Source organism: Halichoerus grypus, chromosome 2 (assembly GCF_964656455.1).
Source record: "Halichoerus grypus chromosome 2, mHalGry1.hap1.1, whole genome shotgun sequence".
NCBI lineage: Eukaryota > Metazoa > Chordata > Mammalia > Carnivora > Phocidae > Halichoerus > Halichoerus grypus.
Genome location: NC_135713.1, coordinates 92,700,794 through 92,722,688, shown reverse-complemented (window position 1 = coordinate 92,722,688; position 21,895 = coordinate 92,700,794). Strand labels below are relative to the sequence as shown.

Sequence of the window (21,895 nt, the reverse complement as noted above, 5' to 3'; positions counted from 1 at the left end):
TCACATTGATGAAAACATTTTACCAGACCTGAGATCCTGATAATCTCACCCAAGTGAAACTGTCCTCTCCTCATTCAAAATCCGTTAAACGCCACTGTGTGCCAGGTAACACAGTACAGTACAGTGGTGAACAAAACAAAGTCCTCTCCTGCATAAGATTATAGTCTGGTGAAATAGAAAGACAAAAACAAATAGGTTGTGATAAGTTCGAGGAAGTAAAATTTAACAGAATAAAGGGTATTAGGGACACATAGTGCTGTGTGAGTAGTATACTCAGGGCTGGCCTCTCTGAGGAGCTGACATTGGAACAGAGATCTAGGTTAAGTGAGGAAGGAGCCATACAATATTTAGAAGAAGAAAGTTCCAACAGCAAGTACAAAGGCTTGGAGGTGGATCTGTGCCGCCCAAACCAAAAAGTCCATGCTAATGAAGCTGATGGAGTTCCTCAAAGCTGGCTTAATTGCTGGAATATAATTCTAGTGCCCTGTGAGCCAGGTGCATAGAGGAGAGCTCGTAACCAAATTTTAGGCCCCTCATGCTGAAGTGAAATGCTTTTGCAATCTCTCCTTCCCTTTTTACCTCTTTGGAATCAACCTGTTTTGTTTTAAAGCCCAGTTTGCACCTGGATACAAATGTTAAGTGTTAGCATCCCTCCTAAGAGGGTCGTGAGTATATAAAAGCTGCTGACTTACAGACTGTGGTGTGTTTAGTCTTTCAAGAATTTATAGACTTTATCCTCCTTCACTGCTATATCCCCAGTACCCAGAGCAGTGCCTGGCACATAGTAGGTGAACATAGTTTTTGAAAGACTAATTAACTAGAAGCGTAATTGGAAGGGTTGAGAACAGCAAGGACATCAAAGAGTGTGTGAATTTCCAGACGGGTTCGCAACCTTTATATCCTTCAGGAAACAAAGAAAAAAAGAATCGTTAGAATATCGTAATTTTTAGGACAAACTTTACAGATGCAAAATTGAGACTGTATAATTTGATGGCATCTATTCGGATCTGAGAATAGAGGCATGGAATTTCTAATATTAACCAGTTTCACCAAAGAATCCTAAGGATAAATAGATTTTAGACCTATCTTTCTGGACTTCAAAACAGTTTAACTCCTTTTTGGATACAGTGCCTCACAAAACCCACCACTACCACTACCACCACCAACAACCACCTCATTTTAAGCAATTGTTTCTAGCTTTCATTCTGTATGTTAATAATTTCTTGACTTACATAGAAATGTTTCCCCCCCGATAGGTTGCTTTCTGCAATGGAGAGCACTGCCTCTTTAGAGAAAATGCCTGCTGCGTTTTCACTTTTTGAACATTATGATGACAGCTCAGCAAGAAGTGACCAGATGTTAAAACAAGTGGCTGGTAGGAATTTTAAGATATTAATTCCCTCGATGAAATTTGGCAGTGTTTCCTTGTTTGTTTTGTAAAGTTTTTAAATTATAGTTGACAATATTATATAAGTTTCAGGTGTACAACATAATGATTAAAAAATTTTATACAGTAAGCTGTGCTCACCAGGGTAAGTGTAGTTAGCATTTGTCACCATACAACGTTATTACAATGTTATTGACTCTATCCCCTACGCTGTACTTCTCATCTCGGTGACTTACTGATTTTATAACTGGAACTCTCTACGTCTTAATTCCCTTCACCTATTTCACCCATCCCTCAAGCCCCCTCCCCTCTGGCAACCACCAATTTGTTCTCTGTATTTATGATTCTGTTTCTGTTTGTGTTTGCTTGTTCGTTTGTTCCGTTTTTTAGATTCCATACATAAGTGAAATCATACGGTATTTGTCTTTTTCTGACTTATTTCATTTAGCATAATACCTCCTAGGTCCATCCATGTTGATGCAAATGGAAAGATTTTGCTTGTGCCCAGTGGTGGAATTCCTGGATTATATGGTATTTCTGTTTTTGATTTTTTGAGGAACCTCCATACTGTTTCCCACAGTGGCTGCACCCACTTACATTCCCACCAACAGTGCACTCCAATATCTACAATCTCCACATTCTCGCCAATATTTGTTTTTTTTCTTTCCTTTTTGATACTAGCCATTCTGACAGGTGTAAGGTGATATCTCGTTCTGGTTTTGATTTGCATTTCCCTGTTGATGAATGATGTTGAGCATCTTTTCATGTGTCTGTTGGCCATCTGGATGTCTTCTTTGGAAAAACTGTTCATGTCCTCTGCTCATTTTTTAATTGAATGATTTGTGTGTTTTGATGTTGAATTGTTGTAAATTCTTTATATGTTTTGGATATTAACCCTTTAGATACATCATTTGCAAATATCTTCTCCCATTCTGCAGATTGCTTTTTTGTTTTATTGCTTGTTTCCTTCACTGGGCAAAGGCTTTTTATTTTGGTATAATCCCAATAGTTTATTTTTGCTTTTGTTTCCCTTGTAAAGTTTTTGTATGTAAGGAGATATAACCAGAAAAAACTCCTAGTTGTAAAAATTTAAAGCTAGATTCTGAATCAAAGCATAAGACTAGCATACCATTTCAGTTATAATCTGCATTTCCATCTGAAGCTCTGTGACTGTCCTGGGCTATCAAGGAGATAGGAAGAAGTAGCAATGGAACCAAAGGGTCCCATCTTTTTTCTCTCTTTGTAAAATAGGATTTCTCTCTCTGTCTTCGAGAGATTATTTGCTTCGCACCAGCAGTCAGATATAGAAGGAAAAATAAATCAAATATTTTCATATGTGTTGAACAGATTTTTCCTTATGAGTGGTTTTTCCCTCTTCAACTGAGTCGTCCCCCCCCCCCACCCCGCTTTTTTCATACTAAACAGATTAGCTTAGAGAACTAACAGCTCAGCATCATGCTCTGTGGCCAGGAGCCTCCTACTCAGCTGTCAGAAGCATCCTGCCGGCTCTTCAAAATATTTTTTAAAGTGCTATTTTAACAAACAAGACAATGAAACTTATTTAGATTTCTCAAAGCTGCTGTGTTTCAGTGAAGTTATGAAGTTTCACTTACTGTAAAATATACTCAGATATCTTCCTTAAAAGATACTATATTCTTTCCAAACCACCTTAAGACAGCTGCTATTTTTACATTGACAATTAATTTTCATTCCTGCAGGAAGAATTTTAGTTTGGTAAAAGGCTTTTTTGGGGGTCTTTTAAAAAGACCCCCAAAACCCACCAACCTTATAGAAAGTGAAAAATTCAGTCATTTATCATAAGGATTTTCTCTATAAATGTGTTAAAACCAAAGGGTGTTTTTTGTAATGTCTTTAAATCGAGAGGTGATTGGAAACTAAGAAATTCTGATTAACAGAGTAGGTTGTTCGCTTCTAAGGGATTCATTGTATGCTGCTGTTCATTTAGAAGGATATTCTTTTGAATATCTGACAGGCAAAATGAGAGGACATTTTATATATTTAAGAGGCCACAGAGTTAAATTGTCACAAAGTGTTAATGATTCGTTCAGAAAGAGGGTGCTTGGGACTCCCGGGAGTTCCGAGCCGTTTACAGGGAGACTGATTTCTGTGAGGCAAAGCTGCACATGGTATGGCTGCTTCATGGGATTGGAGCCCAGGGGTGTTGACTTACTGCTAAATAGTTTTTGTTCATTTTTGACTGGTGATGGTGACGCCTCTCAGATATAAAATCCTCACTGGGTACCTGAAAAGTTAATCCGATCACTGCCTAAACCAATCAGAAATTCTAAGGAAAGGATGTGACTTCTCTGCTGAGGCACGGAACAGCGCCTAGCATCTATTTCACACTCACATGCCGCCAGGCACTGGGGACACTGCAGCATATCTTTTGATCCAATCTTGCGACAAGCCTAGGAGGTAGGTTTTGTTATTATTCCCATTTGACAGGTGAGGAAACAGAGGGAACAGAAAAATGTCTCCTGTATTGCCCTAGATATACAGCTACTTGGCGGTGTGGGGGGTGGGGTGGGGAGCAGTTCGGCTTCAGGGTCTCTGCACTTGAACCACTGCCCCACCACAGAGAGGCGGAGTGCCTTGCCCTGAAAGAAGGGATAACCAGAGATTAGTAACACCCAAGGCTTCCTCGACTTTGGCTCCTAGGGACTTGTTTTTTGTTTTTTTTTTTGTGGTAAAATACACATAACATAAAATTTACCATCTTAACCACTTTGAGGTGTATAGTTCAGTAGTATTAAGTGTATTCACATTCTCGCACAACCATCACCAGTATCCATCTTCCAAATTCTTTTCATCCTGCAAAACTGAAACTCTGTACCTATTGAACAACACCTCCCCATTCCCCTGGCTCCCCAGCCTCTGGCAACCACCATTCCACTTGCTGTCTCTATGAATTTAACTACTCTCCGTCCCTCCTGTAAGTGGAGTCATACGGTATTTGTCTCTTTGTGACTGATTCATTTCACTTAGTGTCATGTCCTCAAGGTTCATGCATGGTGGCATGCGTCACATGTCCTTCCTTTGCTTTTCTTGTTTCCCCCCCCTCCCTTTTCAAGGCTGAATAATATCTTATTGTATGTCTATACTGCATTTGCTTATCGGTTCACCCACTGATATCTACTTGGGTTGCTTCCACATTTTGGCTGTTGTGAATCATGCTGCTCTTCTGGGAACAGCTAGATGGAGTGGAAATCTATGTGGCCACACAGGTGCTGAAGTCCAAGTTGATCTGATGCTTACCTGAGTGTGACAGCTCTTTATGGGCACATGCCGTCAGGTAGAGGGAATCCATGGTGTGATTTCTCTGCCCAATTCCTTAGCCTCCCATAAAGAAGCCTTAAAATCCCATTTTGTATTTTTTTGGCATTACTCCTTTGCAAGTTTATTCCTATGGAAGTGTAAACAGAGTTGCTAACATATGAAATCTGAGCCCCTGATATCCTGCCACACAGGAACTGCAAATCTAGCCATTATCGTTGGATTGCATCTATGGAATATTCTTATTCTCTTTTTAATTTTAGAATGCTTTGAAAAGTAAAAATGTTTCCTGTTTTTGAAAAGAGATGTTTTAACTGGGGGGAATTTTGGGGGAAGGAGCACATGAGGTACAAAATCATTCCTAGCCCACATGCTTTGCTTAATTCCCTACAACCACTTCTTTCTTAAAATTTGGTGATTTGTTGGGGGAGTAAATATCACTTTTTTAAGTTTGTTAAGCTACCTAAGAGAGAGAGAGATTTTTGAAAACATGTTGCCATTTTTAAAAGCAGATATAGCTCAATGTAAAATTCATAGGAAGAAAGAAAGGGAGATTTTCATCATTCATGCCTCAAGGAGTTCGGCACCGTTTCAAAGACGATTGACAGTAGTTGAAGTATTCTGCCTGGCTCTTCAGTAAACCTGGGCACCATGAAAATTTACTGAACTACATTTATCTGGATGGACTCCTTTAGAATGTGACACTGATTTCCTGCCGGGAAGACAAATAAGAAAGTTAAAGACAGCGTGAGGGTCTCTGAACCATTATCATTCGTTGGGGAGGTGCTCTGACAGGCAAGCTTCTGAGGTTATTGAGCAGCCTGCTCAGCATGTCTTACCTCTGCAGTCCCTCTGTGATTTACCAGATGATGGATCCCCAGTTCAACTCCCATCTTCACGGGCTTCCTGCCTTCTCTCCATTTTCTGTGCTCCTGCCAAGGCTGTTTTGCCTTTTGAAACTTTAGCACTGTTTGTGTGTCAGACAATCTACTAAGCACTTAATGTACATATGCTGCTTACAACAAACCTGGGAGGAAATGGTATTATTATTATTATTATTATTATTATTGTTTTCCCATTTCAAAGATGGGGAAACTGAGGCTAAGCTAACACAGCTATTAAGTGGGGGATCTGGCATTTAACCTCAGACTGGTGTCTCTGCTTTGAAGCCTCTGAACTTGACCACTCTCTTATCCTGCTTTTCATAACTCTGTGTTTCCTTAGCTCCTTATCTCTTTATCAAATCTTTTCAATTTGCCTCTTTTTGTTTCATTCTTTAGACCTATTTATTATTATTATTATTATTATTTTTACCTTCTTGTTGAACTAACCTTTGTTTTCTTTTCCTTCGGTGTTGACTTTTCATAAAGTAATCTCATAAAATTTGGCCCATAGTATTTCAGTAAGCTTATCTCTCAGGAAATGTTGACTGGAAAAAATAACCACAAAAGCAAATTTAAAAGCATGACATCTTTTCAACTATAGGAATAACCTTTTCCTCTAATTTGTAAAATATGTTCAATGCTTTTGTATCTCAAAAATTTTGGAAGAGAGTTGCATAAGAACTTGATTTATGGCGTTGTACATCCCATTAATGTTCAATATGCATAAACTTTAAAAATCTCTATGAAAACACTTGAGAATATTGTCTGAATTTAAAATTCAGAAAAATAGAGTTATATTAGATATCTAACCCTTACCTTTGCATCAGTTAATAGGGTACTTTTTCTCTTATGTAGTTTTTATATTTTGTTTAATTTTTAAAAAATGTGTTGGTATAGTCACGTTAGAAAGAGAAAATGGGATAGTAACTTCAGAAAGTGTGTTTTGATATTTTTTATTCATACCAGTCTTTTTTCAGCTTTGATGATGTAGCAACTGGATCTGAAAGAGTTTTATTTGTCTCTGTTCTGAATATAGACCCTATTTATGTAGAAGGAAACAACAGTGGTTATGTAGCAAAGCAACTCAAGTTTTCATTTTGAAGGAAAACCAAATCATTTGATGCATCCTCTCACCTCTATATAAGTTTGTTACTCTGAATATAGGACTACAGAAGATTATTATCAAGTGATGACAGTTTGGGATCTATGTTTATTTCTCTGTGTCTATAAGCACGTATATACAAATGCATAAAAAACATTTTGGAGGGACACACACTCAAATGTCACAGTGGTTGGCTCCAGCGAGTATGCTTGGGTGGGTGTTGTTGAGAACAAGGGAGCCCTTCCACATTTACTCCATGTATTTCTGTATTGTTTGAAGTTTTTTCAACGAGCATAAGTGACTTTAGCATAATGAAAAAGAATCAATGAGTAAAAACAGCATTAGCGATAATCAGTCTTGCTTTTATTCCAGTTCCACAGCCTCCTAGATTAGAACCTCAGGAAGCAAATTCTGCCACCAGCACCACAATTGCAGTTTACTGGAGCATGAACAAAGAAGATGTCATTGATTCATTCCAGGTTTACTGCATGGAGGAGCCACAGGATGGCCAAGAAGTAAACGGTAGGATTGCTAACACAAGTACAGAGGCATGTCAACATTTCTGTAACTTAATATGAAGTATTTAAAGATATCCATATTATGACTCATTCCACAAAGCATTTATAGCACATATAAAAACAACAACAAACCAACAACCATATAAGCAAACATAAAACACATAAGCAGAAATTGGAAATCAGAATCAAGGAAAAGAAAATGCATACATATCATAATGGTCAACATGAATATTGTAATTGAGATTCAGATTTGGCTTTGAGCTCTCAGGATAACAGGAGCTACTAAGAGATTCTCATTTTCAGAAAGGAGCACTTCAGGGAGAACAAGTCTCCATCAGTGCTTGAGTCTAAAAGAAAGTATAACATGTACCAATTTGCAGAAGAGAAATGAACTGTATACAAGACAGTGTCCTCCAAAATAATTTTTTTTTTAAGATTTTATTTATTTATTTGACAGAGAGATAGAGAGAGAGCACAAGTAGGCAGAACGGCAGGCAGAGGGAGAGGGAGAAGCAGGGTCACCGCTGAGCAGGAAGCCGGACTCGGGGCTCGATCCCAGGACTCTGGGATCATGACCTGAGCCGAAGGCAGCCGTCCAACCAACTGATCCACCCAGGCGCCCCCCTCCAAAATAATTTTAATGCAAATGCAGTATTGGATGTCATGGCTGGCGGTTTCTCAGATCCACCTTGATAAAAGCTGCAAACAAACCATAAAGGTTAATTCAGTGTTCACAATTCTCAAGGCATGGGCCTCAGTATGTGTAGTCTCCCTGTGTCTCCAATTCATATGCAGATGGAAGTGAAAGTGATTAGTAGGGTGAATGTCTGACACATATTTAGTTGAGCCTCTGTAAATATCTCTCTGTTCAGTAGGACTTCTAATGAGACCTAGAAGCCAAACACTTGGAGTCTGTACTTCCTAATGAATCAGAACTGTTGTGCTGGCATTTTTATATTGCTTGTTGAAGACAGACCCACATATTTTGGAAACCCCATGAGCATGTGACAGGATGGACATGGCATTACAAAACTCAGGAGCCCAATTTGTCATGAGGAACAAATTATAATATAGTTCGCTGTTACCAAGATTTACGGCTTTTGAGATGTCATATGATACTTATTTAAATTAGGAAAAAGTAAAAAAAAAAAAAAAAAAAAGCAACCATAGGCATAGTGTAAAGTTGGCTAGGTTTGTTTATTAAGGACTGCTTATTTTCCTGGCGATGTGATCATACATCTGTCACAACACAAGGTGAGTGTTATTATCCCCACGTGCAGATAAGGAAACTGATGGGAGATGAAGTAATTTGCCCATGGTCACACAACTTACACATCATGGGGGTAGGATTCAAGCACAAACTTTTGAGACTCCAAAGCTTATGTTTTGGTTTGCTTGTTTCTGTTTGTTTTGTTATAGCACGCTTCTTCCTCCTCGATATCTAGCTGTAGAGGTCATGGAACTGTGTGGCTCTCCATGACTCCTCTTAACACCAATTTATTGCCTGGAATGTTTTCTTTGAAGCGCTTCAGCTCCTCCCCACCCCCAGCCCCCAAACACTTAACGTGTCCTGTGTCTCATTCATTCGACACCTTGAAATCTACTGATGTCAGTTAGCTAATCCAGTGATCTATACTGGGATACCATGCTGTGTGTGGGGTCTCCCCCAACATACATTGTGTGCATTGTTGAAAGAAGTGCTGGGGCAGCAGGACTCAGCCGAAGGGCATGATTCCACTGAAGACTGCAGCCACAGTTTCTACAATGTGGGGGAAATGTTTTTCAGTGTATAAGTCCTTATGAGATTCTTTAAACCAAACTTTCCATCCAGAAAGTATAGCTCAGTGGGTTGGAAAGATGCAATTAAAGAAACTGAGTTGAAGAGCTCCTAAATTTCCTTTAAAAGAAAATGATCTGGGCTTCTTAACTGGAGGAGTTTTGAAGATGTGACTTTCAAGAGAAATAATGGAGGAGAACTAAAATGATCACGGGCTAATTTAAAAAAGAAAATAATTCTTTGTAAAGGAGAAAAAATTTCAGTAAGGATAATCAGATTGGCCCAAAGGGGCACATGTTCATAATGGTATCGAGTAAGAATGCCACTAAAATATTGAAAGTAAAATAACGTAAGAAATTTTAGGAAATGTCTTGTTTGAACAAGTTATTTTTTAGAACAGTTTATGACTTATCAAAGTTATTCAAGTATTTCTATAAATCGTGGAACTCTCTAGTTGAAAGGATTCTGGAATTCATGAGAAGGAACCAGGATTTGAAACTTTGAAAATCATGCTGAGTACTAAAATTGTTTACTAATTTGGAAAGGTATTTTATAAAATCATAAATTTAGAAAAAATGGGGTTGTCCATATTTATTACATACTCTCCTGAAATATTAGCATTGCTTCTTAAGAATTTTTTGAGAATGTACTACAGAGATTTAAGCTAACATAAACTATGCAATTTTAGTGTTTGCTATTGAAATAAGTTATTTTAATTGTGGCAGATGAAGCCCAGAATGTTACTAATATGCTATTATTTTCTGGTAAGCGTTCACAGTAATAATGCATCACTCTAAATATCTCTTTTTACCATGCCGTTACTTTCTTATGGATTCTAAAGTGAGAGCTATCACAAAATGATATCTGTCAGTTTATCAGTTTGAATTTTCCACTGAAAATAGTAGAGCAATTCTTCCAATAGCTATAATTTTCAATTAACTTTGGAAGACACCCTAGAGTTTATAACTGTGTTTTATGCTAGACTTGGTAGAAGAATACAGATTGACAGTGAAAGAAAGCTACTGCATTTTTGAAGATTTGGAACCTGACCGATGCTATCAAGTGTGGGTAATGGCCGTGAACTTCACTGGATGTAGCCTGCCCAGCGAAAGGGCAATTTTTAGAACAGGTAAAGAGATGTTATTGGGAGGCAATATTCAATTCTTTGCACACTACTAAGATCAACTAATAAGCATTTATTAAGCACCTATTGTATGCTGGGTGTTGTACAGTGCTGAGTATTCAGTGACGAATAAAGCTAGGTTCCTGTTCTCAAGAAGCTTGCAGTCAAGTGGGAGAGATAAAAAACAAAAGATCATAAAAAACTGTGGTAGGGGCCATGATCTAGTTATTTACAAGTTATTATGAGAACACTCCACAGGGATACCCGAGAGAGCCGGGGCAGGGGCAGGATCTGGAATGGCTTCTTAGAATTGATGCCTGAATGGAATCCTTTAAAGGATCAGTTAAAGGAGTGTATTCCATTTGAAGAAAACATATGAGCAGAGACATCAAGGTAAGAAACAGTATGGAGTGTGCAGGGCACTACAAGAAGTTTGTTACTACTTCTTTGACTTAAAAACAAGGAGAGGAAAGACATGAAGTAAGAAAGGCTAGTGTTTGGGGGCCATGTTTGCCAAGGTAAGAAGCTTCATCGTATGGGTGCTGGGAGCCCCAAAAGAGTTTTCAGCAATGATATTCAACTGGGAATGCATTCCCACAGTGGAGCCTTTTCACAGGGAGCTGAAGTAGGTGCAGCATAAACCAAGTTTGCATTGCCTTGAAGATCATTGTAACTACCTCAGAGGAAGAAATGACTCACTCCCACCATTTTATCCTTTCTTCTTGCCTTCTGAAACAAGTATTTATTAAGTACCTACTGAAGGCAAGATCATGGCTAACTTTTTTGTGAAGGGAGGTAGACAAGAATCTTCCTTTTCATTTGCTTGTATATGTAGAAAGAAACTGGCGGGATTTCTAGGAAGCTAATATTAAAGGCTCTCTGGGGATGGGTGAAAACTGCAATTTGGAAGGTAGAGGTGGGAGGGAGACTTTTCATTCTTTAAATTTTCCTATCTTTTGGGCTTTCAACCAAGAATGTATTTTTTAATCAAAAATTAAAATAAAGTCATGCCTAAGCACATTTCTCAGGGTACCAGGGAAGCAGGGCTGATGTTCATATTATGTTCCATAATTGATTCAGTTCTCTCTTGCAGCCCCCTCCAGCCCTGTAATCTGCGCCGAGGACTGTACGGTGTGTTGGAACATGGCCACCATCCGATGGCAGCCTGCCAACCCAGAGGCTACCGAGACCTATACTCTGGAGTACTGTAGACAGCACTCTCCAGAGGCCGAGGGCCTCAGGTAAGGAGCCTCTCCTCGGGAGACCTCACCTCTCCACGGGGAGAGCCCAGGGTGCCTGGAACTCAGCTGAAGGTCCTAACCTAACTCGGAGCTTCTGCTCACAGGGGGAGAAGAGCTTCCTAAAATCTTGCTGAGCTAATGAAGCTGTTGACTTGATTTGCAACTCCATCACTATTCATCAATGAACTCCAAGTTTGTAATAAAACACATGCTACAATGCAGAATAATGACTCCCTTGTAAGAAAAATGTATGCAAATTTTAATAATATGGAACATTCTTTGAGGTATATTTAACTTGAATCCTTAGACAGGATTTATGCATATTTCAAGCACTTTATAGTAGTTATATCAGAATAGATACACCTAACTCAGGAAACTAATAGTGAGCTTATATATAGAGTAAATCTGGGTCTCCTTGATGTATTGGTAATACAAAGGAGCTAATTATATATATATTATTACAGAGACATACCTGCCTCTCTAAGAGCATGAAGGATCTAAAGAGATTTTGCAGGAAAAAAAGAAATGGGAAACTCTCTCACTAAACTTATAAAGCTTTAAATTTATCAATAAAGGGCTGTACATTCTGGGGGCATTTGGTAAATGTTGATTTATTTACTGAGGGGGTGATTTCTTAGCCTCCGTCCATGGCAACAGAGCAACTTTACATTCCATGATGCATATTCAGGTCATTATTATTAATGCTCATATTTTAATAGAGACATTTGTAGTTTTTTTTTAAATGAAGTTTACTGAGATAAACTATTTTGGTAGGATATAAAACTTAGAAATAATGGTGTGAAATTAGACAGCTTTTTAATAAAGTGTATTATTTAAGCTCTTGATTACATGATCAATCAACAACTATTTATTTAGTTATGTGAGGTTTCATTCGACTGAGCAATAATTATAGTTTCTTTCAAGTATGTGAAGACAGGCTTCATAAAATAATGATCAAAGGATGAATTAATGTTGAGTGTATGGGTGGAATGTAGGCATTTCAGCAGAAGTGAGAACATAGTAAATGTACAAAAAACAACATCTCTGTTAACGTGCCAAATGCTGGGTGGCAGGCTTCAATAATTAGCAAACAGAGGAGTGGTAAACTCTGACTAAGATGGGATGGGAGAAGAGGAGAGAGAAGGAGGAGGAAAGGAGGGAGAAAGGGAGAGAGTGACAGAAGAGATTATAACTGACTTTTATTGAGCATTTACTATGTGCCAGTCACTGTCCTCAATGCTTTATGCACATTGCCTTATTTAATTCTTATAGAAACTCTGAGAGAAAACAGACATTTTGAGAGGGTACTGAGCGAGTGAGTAACAATCAGGATTCAAACCCCATTTTGTCAGATTTCGAAGTCCAGGCTGCTAATTCCTGTTTAATGTCACTTAGGGGATTCCTGGGCCTTCTTGACAAAAACCCTTGGTGTCATGAGAATCCTGTATCAGCAGTGCCTGAGTCCCTGAGAATCTCTCCCACTGTTCTCCACCAGCAGTGAGGAAAACCCAGTTCTTTCTGAAGCAAAATCAGACTGTTAAGGAGTACTCTGAAATGACTCATCCTTGTTATGGTATCGTCCCCGGCTGGCATTTGCATAAATAATATCAGCACAGTTGGATTCTTAAATCAGCAGAGATCTAGAAAACCTGAGACCCAGTAGCCATCTCACTAAGGGAATTGTGATGTCACCTCATAAACGTGGCTACAGGGAGAAGAGAAAGGGGGGATGGACGGGCAAATGTCATTCATTGAAGGTCTTCAACATGCCAGGAACTGGGCTAAATCTCATTCAGCCCTCTCAACAATCCTAGGAGGGAGCTGAGGTGATGATCTCCATTAAATGAGATTCAAGGAGGTTAAATAATTTGGCCAAGGTGGTAAATGATGGAATGAGAATTTGGAGTTAGGATTCAAACTCAGATCTGTCTTATTCTCTCCATTAGTCCTAAACCTTGAGTTAGTACGTAGACTGAGTTAGTACATGGACTGAGTTAACATACTTCAACAGCCTGACAACATGGAGTTATTATGTCTCCATAGTTTCTTTTGTCACATGAAAATCATAGATTTAAAGAGAGAATGCAGTACCATTATTCAAAACTTCGTTGATCAGTGTTTTTCCTTTTCCTGATCACCTTGGGACCCTCAAAATAAAACAAACAAAATGTTCATCTAGTATCAAAAATGATAAATACATTCCAAACAAATCCTTCTATCAAAGCCAAAGGAACCAATGACAGTTCCATTTGTAAGAAAAACAAATGGCCATCCACTAATTTTATTAAGACAAAAGTTGAGCTAATTAAAACATAAGGCTTGTCATTAGTTTATTCTATTTGAGACTTTGCCAGTGGGTTCATTTTTAATTTTTCCCATTAAAGGAAATCATCTGAGAGGCTGGATAAGCAGGAGTTCCTAGTAGTTCTAGAACAATACAAGGATCCTTTGTTAGTGAATGGATATAGTCCAGCGAGTTTAAAGTGAAGGGAAATTCCACATGCAGAGCCTTGTGGAGAGTTTGGAGCTGTGTTGGAGATGGAGCTGTTTTCCAGTTAGGTGCTAAAAGACTCCTCAGTGCCAGGAGCTGGAATGGTATGTCTAATCCACAACCCAGGGGTGACTCTCCAGCCTCTGGAGCCCTGCCGAGTCTGACAAAAAATTTAATTTCTTGAAGCAAGCACAAATTTGTTGGCCACAAATCATTGCCCTGTTCATTTGCTAAGTCTATTGCTCTTGTACCATATTAGAGCCATCCCTCATCAATATAAAAGGCTCAATGTCTTATACCCCAGGTTAGCATCAGGGGACTGGAATAATTCATCCTTAATCTCGGAGGCCCAGGGCCGCAAAACTCATTTGTATCTCTTTTGGTTCTCCAATTTAAGAGTTCCAGAAGGAAGGAAAATTCTGCTCTTTGGGAGTGGCCATGCGCTTTAGTCTTTCAACTATCTGGTTCTTAAAACCAACTTGAAAGCATTCCTTACAGGGTCGGATAGTTCAAAACTCTATAAAACGTTATTAACTATTTAACTATCATCTATGTTGCTCTATCTCTAACATAACAACTGTACACAGAATTGATAAACAAGGAAACTTAAAACTTTATCACCTCTAGTCAACAAATGCAAATAATCCCTACTGTTCCATTCTATTAGAACCACATTGTTCACTTTGATTTTTTTGCACAGCAGTGCATAATTAGAGTTATTCTGTGTCCTGGAAAGAACAGCAAGCCAAGAGATGTCTGATCCCACTCACTTGTGGGCTGAGTGCAACTGCAAATGAAAATTTGCAGCCTCAGTGTCTGGGGCAGTATCTGGCATATTGTAGCTACTCAATAAATATGTGTTACCTGAATGGGTTAATATCAATTAACACTGAACACATAATACTGATACCAATAAGAGAAGTTAGGCTGGATTTAAGGATAATCTCATTCAAAATGGGAACAAAATAACCATGCTAACAAAGTAGGGAAGAATGGTGAATGAGTTAATTTTAGTGCTTGGATGCTTGGGTAGGAGATAGGACCAGCCTGGTCGGTGGGCTGGAAACTGGTTAATGGATCACTCACAGAGAACAGCACTGATAATCTTGTTTAGCCATTGGTTGCATAACCCTTTTATTGGTTCTGGGTTCTATCCAAAAACCCTATGCTAAACCAGATCCAAAAATTGATCCAGAGGTCACTGCTGGGGATTAAGGGGTGATCAAAGATTACTTCTTTTTGATGTGGCTAGGCTGGCTGGGTGAGGATGGGGACCTTATCTGTGTAGATATTCAATAAAGGTCTGTTTAATGAATGAATGAGGGGGGCGAATGAGGGGAGTAGCCAAACTCCTTTTGGTTTTGCCAACTCTCACATCGTCTAACTGGCTGAAATCTCTGGTCTAACTGGTAGAGGAGAGCTGAGGACTAAAAGAGTTTACATCTCTTTCTCACCCTCAAACCCTGAAAAGGCAGACAGCCTTAAAGGCTCCAGTCTGGAGTAGGAAGAGAAATTGAAAGGAAATTAAAAGAATGGAGAAAAGAATGAATAATAGGAACACACACACACACATACACACACACACACACACACACACTCAGGGCATTGATTACCCTTTAGATTGGGGAATCTGATTTTGGTTGCCAGAACAGAAACACAGTCATCTTCAGACCTGCATTCATTCTCCCAGTATGATGGCCTCTAAATATTCCAATTTAAGATCAAAGGTGCTGGTTGAACTCTTATGGTGAGTGTTTGAATGGAATGAGCCTACTGAGCCCCCAAGTTCCATGACGTGGTATCTGAAATAACCAAGCAATTGCCTCCATTCCATAATCCTCACAGAAAGCACATTTGCATATTTTTGTGTGTGGGCACCATGGCTGGGTCCCAGCAGTCGGCCCCTGTTGGGATTGGGCGTGGGCAGGAGTGACAATCCCCGGCTTGTGTGTGGGGGCTGAGGGAGCTCCTACTCACCCTTTCCTGTTTTTCTTTGAATGCTCTCCTCAGGTTGGGTGGGCTCAAAACACTTTCAAAAATTTTCCACCGCTCGGCTGTTTCCTCAGCTGTTCTGTCTCTCCTGTGTAGAGAGAAGTCAGCAGAACTGTGGGTGGAGGAGGGAAAACTGAGAGAAATATAGTACAGGGATTAGCTGTGTGGGCTGTGCAGAGAGAAGCTGTGTACTGAATGACAAATCTGTGAGACTCAATACACCACAAAAGTAGTCGGTTGTGAACTTCCTGCTCCCCTCCCTGGCTGAGGCTGTAGGGGTGTGGAGACCTTCTCTGGGTCTCCTTCCCCAGAAGCATCCCCAGGGTGGGCTGGGCTCTGGTTGCTGGGCCCATAAGATCACATTCTTCCTGCTTCCAGCTTTCAGGGCCACACGTGGTGGGGCAGGGACAGAAAAGTCTGTCACAGGTGGGTTTTCCAGCTGGGGACACCTGCAGCTCTGTCTGCGTATTAAGGACAAATAAGGGCGAGTTTTCTAATGAACTTAGTACCTGAGCAGGAGATGAAGAATCCCAGCATTTCTTTCTTTTTAAAAAAACTTTGTACTAAGTTTTCAGCTAGATAGGTGATGACCAATGGTCAATGGCAAATGATTTGACCTTCCCAACCTGTGGACAGAGGAGACAGTTATTCCTGCCCCTTGCTTGCTTTTCGGGGTGACAGGAGGATCGCTGGCATGAATGGGCCAAAATTCATGAGTATTCAAGAGCTAATAACCAATCTTTTTATGGTATTGTTTTCCTGACCCAGGTGATATCCCTCAGCAGGGAGCCTTTGGGAGAGCGAGCTCTGGGATGATTTCCACCCCTCCCCGCCCCAGTAATCTTGACATTCAGCTTTTCCTAAATGAAATCTTTCTTCCCAAATGAATCTGATTTAACTGTGATCATTTAGAATCCTATATACCTCCTGGTTGTGTAGTAAAACTTCAGTCAATGAAAACCCAGGCTATTCCTTCACTTCTAACTTATGTTCTGTCAATTTCCAAAAGTATTCAAGTTGTTCACATTAAAAGACCCAGACATAATAGAACCACTAGAAACAATCCTGTAAGAACAAGAGCCAGATCATGCAGGGGTGAAGAGATTGTATCAGAAAGGCCAGGTTAAGAACAGTAGCTCAATGGAACAGAAAATTTAAATCTGAACTTCCTGGTAGCTAAGGTGAAAACAGGAGAGAGGGGGAGACAGCAAGAGGGAGAAAGAAAGAGATTACATAACTCATCTTTTTATAAAAAGGAAGCATAACATTTCACTAGGAGACAATTATATTTCTTGACATTCAGCTCTAAGATGAATTTTTCATGTAGATCTTTATATAAGGGCTATTGAACAAGATAATAGTGATTGTCTTTAAGAGCAGTTTTACAAAAGACGCAAAAACATTCCTGATGTAATCATTTTTAAACTGGATCTGAAAGCGTAAAGTTAAATCACCATTCCGGGCAGGCAGTTCTATGGGGACCTCAAGTAATTGTCCACATATGTGGCCTTGGAGTGGTAAAGGAGATCTTGGAGAATCCAGCAGAGTGGATGTTACTAGGCTCCTGGGATTCTCTGCCTGAAATAGATATGGTATCATTCAGGCTCTGGAGGGGAACTACAGAGAAAACAAAAATACAGGATCATTCTGCTGGAATCCTTTGGCTCACTTGGATTTTGTGAGAGATCTAATTACAGAAAAGCCTAAGTCTCATGGTTGGCAGCATTCAACCTTGTGTTTCTATGCTATTATGAACTAATAGTGATGTTTAGTTAATACCGAATCTCGTAATATCCTCATTTATCAGAAGAAAAATAGTCCTGTTCAAAAATTTTTATTTACCAAGTTTTAAGAACAAAAATCAATATGTAAAGAATCTTCTTCTTCTTAATCCTGATTTAACCAAAATGTTTCATCTTAAAACACAAAGTTCCATGTTTACAGGTAGTTAAGCCTTTTAAAAATGGCTTCCAACAGCAACAGTTAGTTCTTGCGTTTAGTGGGACAGTTGGATAGCCATACATGGATTTTTCTTCTTTTTCCTATTCCTCCCCTGCCCACCTCTCCCCGCCCCCCATCTTATGAGTATGTTTCCTAACTGATCATAAAAATCACCTGGCTGCTTGTAAAATCTTAGACTCACAGGCCCCCTTAAGAGGTTCTGATTCAGAAGGTCTAATTGTGTCCTCGCAGGTTTGGGGAACGCTACTTTACTGGCCCAGCAGTGTACTCTGTTCACAGTTCTCACTGAATGGTGTTGACTGCTTGGCTGAATGTGGGTACGGCCAACAGGAATGCTAGCAAGAACCCACTGTGTTTTTAACAAACAATTCATATTTAGCCATCTGTTGTGCCCTGCAGTGACAGCACCATCCGTAGGCTGCTTCCAGGAGTGATGGCACTGGATTCCTCCATATTGTTTGTACACACACCGCCCCCCCTCCTCTGGGGAGAAAACATGCTTAAATCTAGGTATTAGACACGGCAGTGCAGAGGCAGTCACCCCTCAGGGTTACCAGCCCCTCAGATGACCTGAAGCCCATGTACACTCCTTGCTTCCGTCCCACACAAATTGTCGAAGTATCGAATTCCTAGAGAAGCTACTTTACAAAATTCAAATTAATGTGTGCTCTGCAAACACGTTCAACCAACTCCTGAGCTTGTAATACAGCTCTAAAAGTAAATTATTTAATTGGATTTTGGGTAATATGTACATATGGTACAAATTCAAAGATACAAAAGGGATACAGTGGAAGTCAAGTCTCCTTTCTATTTATCTGTCACCTACTCAGTTTTTCTCCCTGGAGGCAATTACTATTACCTGATTCATATTTATCCTTCCAGGTAGTCTGTGCATATACAAACATCTATATTTTTTTTCAACAAATGGTAGCATCCTGTAGATATCCTACCACCTTCCTTTTCTTATTTAAAAATATTTCTTGGTGAGTATCCTAAACCAATGCATTTAGAACTGCCTCAATTTTAAAAACAATTCCATTATATTCTGCTTTAAAAATATAATTTGATTTATTTGACCAATTGAAAGGTACTTAAGCTGTTTCCATTTTCTTGCTATCACAAACAATGCTTCAGAAAAAACCTTGTATATCATTTCACACGTGTCCCAGGATATATGTAAGATAAAGTCCTAGAAATAGATTGGATAAATGTATGTACATTTTGGATTTTGATAGATATTACCAAACTGTTTCCATAGAGGCTGTAGTTGTTACACACAGGATAGCAGCATATAAGAGTGCTTCCTTGCCTACACAGGGTATGATAAAACTTTTAATCTTTGACACTTGATAGGTAGAAGATGGATTCTTATTATAATTTCAGTGTGCATTACTATTATTAGGTTGAACATCATTTCATATGTTTCAGAATCATGTACTTCCTTTCTGTGAACTGCTCATTTCCTGTATCCATTTTTTTCCTGTTGGACTGTAGGTTTTTTTCTTATTGATTTGTAGAAGCTCTTTGTTTTTTAAAGAACATTAGCCCTCATCTACAACATGAGTTGCAAATTGTATTGAAAATTTTTTGCCATGCATATTTTTTTATTGATGTGTAGCTGACATACAATATTATATTAGGTTCAGGTATATAACATAGTGATTCAACATTTATATACCTTATGAAGTGATCATAATAAATCTAGCTATCATCTGTTAGCATACAAAGTTATTACATACTATTAGCTACATTCCCTATACTGTACATTGTATCCTCATATCTTATTTATTTTATAACTAGAAGTTTGTACCTTTTCATCCCCTTCCCCTATCTCACCCATCCCCCCCCCAACCTGGCAACCATCAGATTGTCCTCTGTATTTATGAGTCTGTTTCTGTTTTGCTTTGTTTGCTCATTTTTTTTAGATTCCATATATAAGTGAAATCATATAGAATTTGTCTTTCTCTGTTTGACTCATTTCACTTAACTTTATACCATCTAGCTCTATCCATGTTGTCACAAATGGCAAGATCTCATTCCTTTTTATGGCTGAGTACTATTCCAGCATGAGGTATATCTGTATCTAGGGCTAGATCTGTATAGAGATATATCTCACATCTTCTGTAATCCATTGGTGGACACGTAGATTGTTTATATATATCTTGGCTATTGTAAATAATGCTGCAGTGAACATGGGGGTTCAGATATCTTTTCAAGTTAGTGTTTTTATTTTTCTTTGGATAAATACCCAGAAATGAAATTGCTAGATCATATGGTTGCTCTGTTTTTAATTTTTTGAGGAAACTCCATACTGTTTTCTACAGTGGCTGCACCATTTTGCATTCCCACCAAAAGTGTAAGGGGGTTCCCCTTTCTCCACATCCTCACCAACACTTGTTATTTCTTATCTTTTTGATACTAACTGTTCTAACAGATGTGAGTGGTAGCTCACTATGGTTTTGATTGGCATCTCTCTGCTGATGAGTGATGCTGCATGTGCCATGGATATTTTCAAATGTTAATTTAGTTGAATTTATCAATCTCTTTTTAAAATAGCTTTAATTTTTGTCTCATATTTAAAAATCCTCTTTCTCATGTTTTTTGTAGTATCCAATGATTTAATTTTTAAAAACTAGATCTTTTATCATCTGAAATTTATTTCAGTAGAAAGTGTGAAATTAGTAATCCAACTTTATTTTTTAAGTATGGCTATCCAACTGTCCCACTAAGAAAACCCATCATTTTCCCTTCTGATTTGAAATACTTCCATTATTATACACTCAAGAGCCTGTGTTTGGCTCTATTCCTGACCTTTAGAATGTGTAATCTGTTCTATTGATCCATCTATTTGTGCCCCAGTACCATGCAGTTTTCATTATCATAGCTTTATGATTTAGAATTTTTGGTAGGTTAGGTTGCCCCTGCATGACTTTTTTTTTTTTTTAAGATTTTATTTATTTATTTGAGAGAGAGAGCACAAGTGGGGAGGGGAAAAGGGAGAGGGAGAAAGAATCTGAAGCAGACTCGGGGCACAGAGCACAGAGCCTGAGGCGGGGCTCCATCCCACGACCGTGAGACCGTGACCTGAGCTCAAACCAAGAGTCGGATGCTTAACCGACTGAGCCACACAGGCACCCCTATGACTTTTTTTTTTTTATTTTATTATGTTATGTTAATCACCATACATTACATCATTAGTTTTTGCCCTATGACTTTTTCATGTCTGTAACTCCAACTTACGGGAACGCTATTAGTATTTTCCCATTAAGCATTAGGTCCTAATGGTTTTTTACTTCATAAAGACCCTTTTCAATTCCCATGTGAAATGATTCTTGCCCCACTGTGCATGGTTAGTTGTGTCAAACTTTTCAGTTGTGTCTTGCGAAAACTAAAGAATGAAAGGTCTCAAGCTACAAAGGCCTTCATAATATTGGGCAGACGTTGCCTCCTAGTGGCTTCCACTCATTAGCCTTCTGAAACAACAGAAGAGGGGAACGGTCTCATTTATGATTTCGGATTTCTGAGGAGACAGTGGGACTCCTTGAAATAGTTTCTCTCTGCTTTACAGCATTGGAGTTTAACAAATGTCCTTTGTCCTACCAATGGAGAGACAAGCAGGTTGAGAGTCTTTCAAAGGCCTGCTGGGCACAGAGTGCTGGGATTGTACTCTGTGGTATGCTTATGCTCCACTGGCAATCAGCGAATTGCTGCTGAGTCAGGGTTTCTAGATGCTTCCTTGCCCTCGTGTTCCTGAAAACTGCACACATAGAGCCATCTCTTTCCAATGCACTGTGGCACTTGTAGGGAGAATTCCACACCTATGACCCAAAGTGACTCCGTTTGGGTCACATTTCTTACTGTCTTTTGAATTTTACTCTTGGCTTAAGCCTTCTAACATAGTCAGATCAGTCATGTTACTGATGAGGCTAACATCCCTTCTTACCTAAGCACCAACAACCTGCTGTGGTTCCATCTGAGGTGTCATCACTTACCTCAATTTGGATATTCTTTGAATCTTAATCCTACTGCAAACTATACTTTGAGTACAGTATGTGGATTCAGGTGCAGTTACGACATTTTTGTTTTCGAAATTAAAAAAATTATAATCTGTGGAAGGGTGCTCC

At 39.0% G+C, this 21,895-nt stretch overlaps 1 protein-coding gene across 2 annotated transcripts in view; it reads left to right on the top strand.

Moving 5' to 3' along the window:
* CMYA5 (cardiomyopathy associated 5) overlaps nucleotides 1-21,895 on the top strand; it is an 88,783-nt gene that overhangs the window by 54,793 nt on the left and 12,095 nt on the right. Inside the window, exons 6-9 of one of the 2 annotated variants that reach the window (XM_036098182.2) lie at nucleotides 1,257-1,375; nucleotides 7,040-7,189; nucleotides 9,945-10,091; nucleotides 11,179-11,326. In XM_036098182.2, coding sequence (XP_035954075.1) covers nucleotides 1,257-1,375; nucleotides 7,040-7,189; nucleotides 9,945-10,091; nucleotides 11,179-11,326 — 564 coding nt within the window. Of the gene's footprint in view, nucleotides 1-1,256; nucleotides 1,376-7,039; nucleotides 7,190-9,944; nucleotides 10,092-11,178; nucleotides 11,327-21,895 lie in introns of those variants that run through there. The other variant, XR_004919214.2, reaches the window with a different exon arrangement.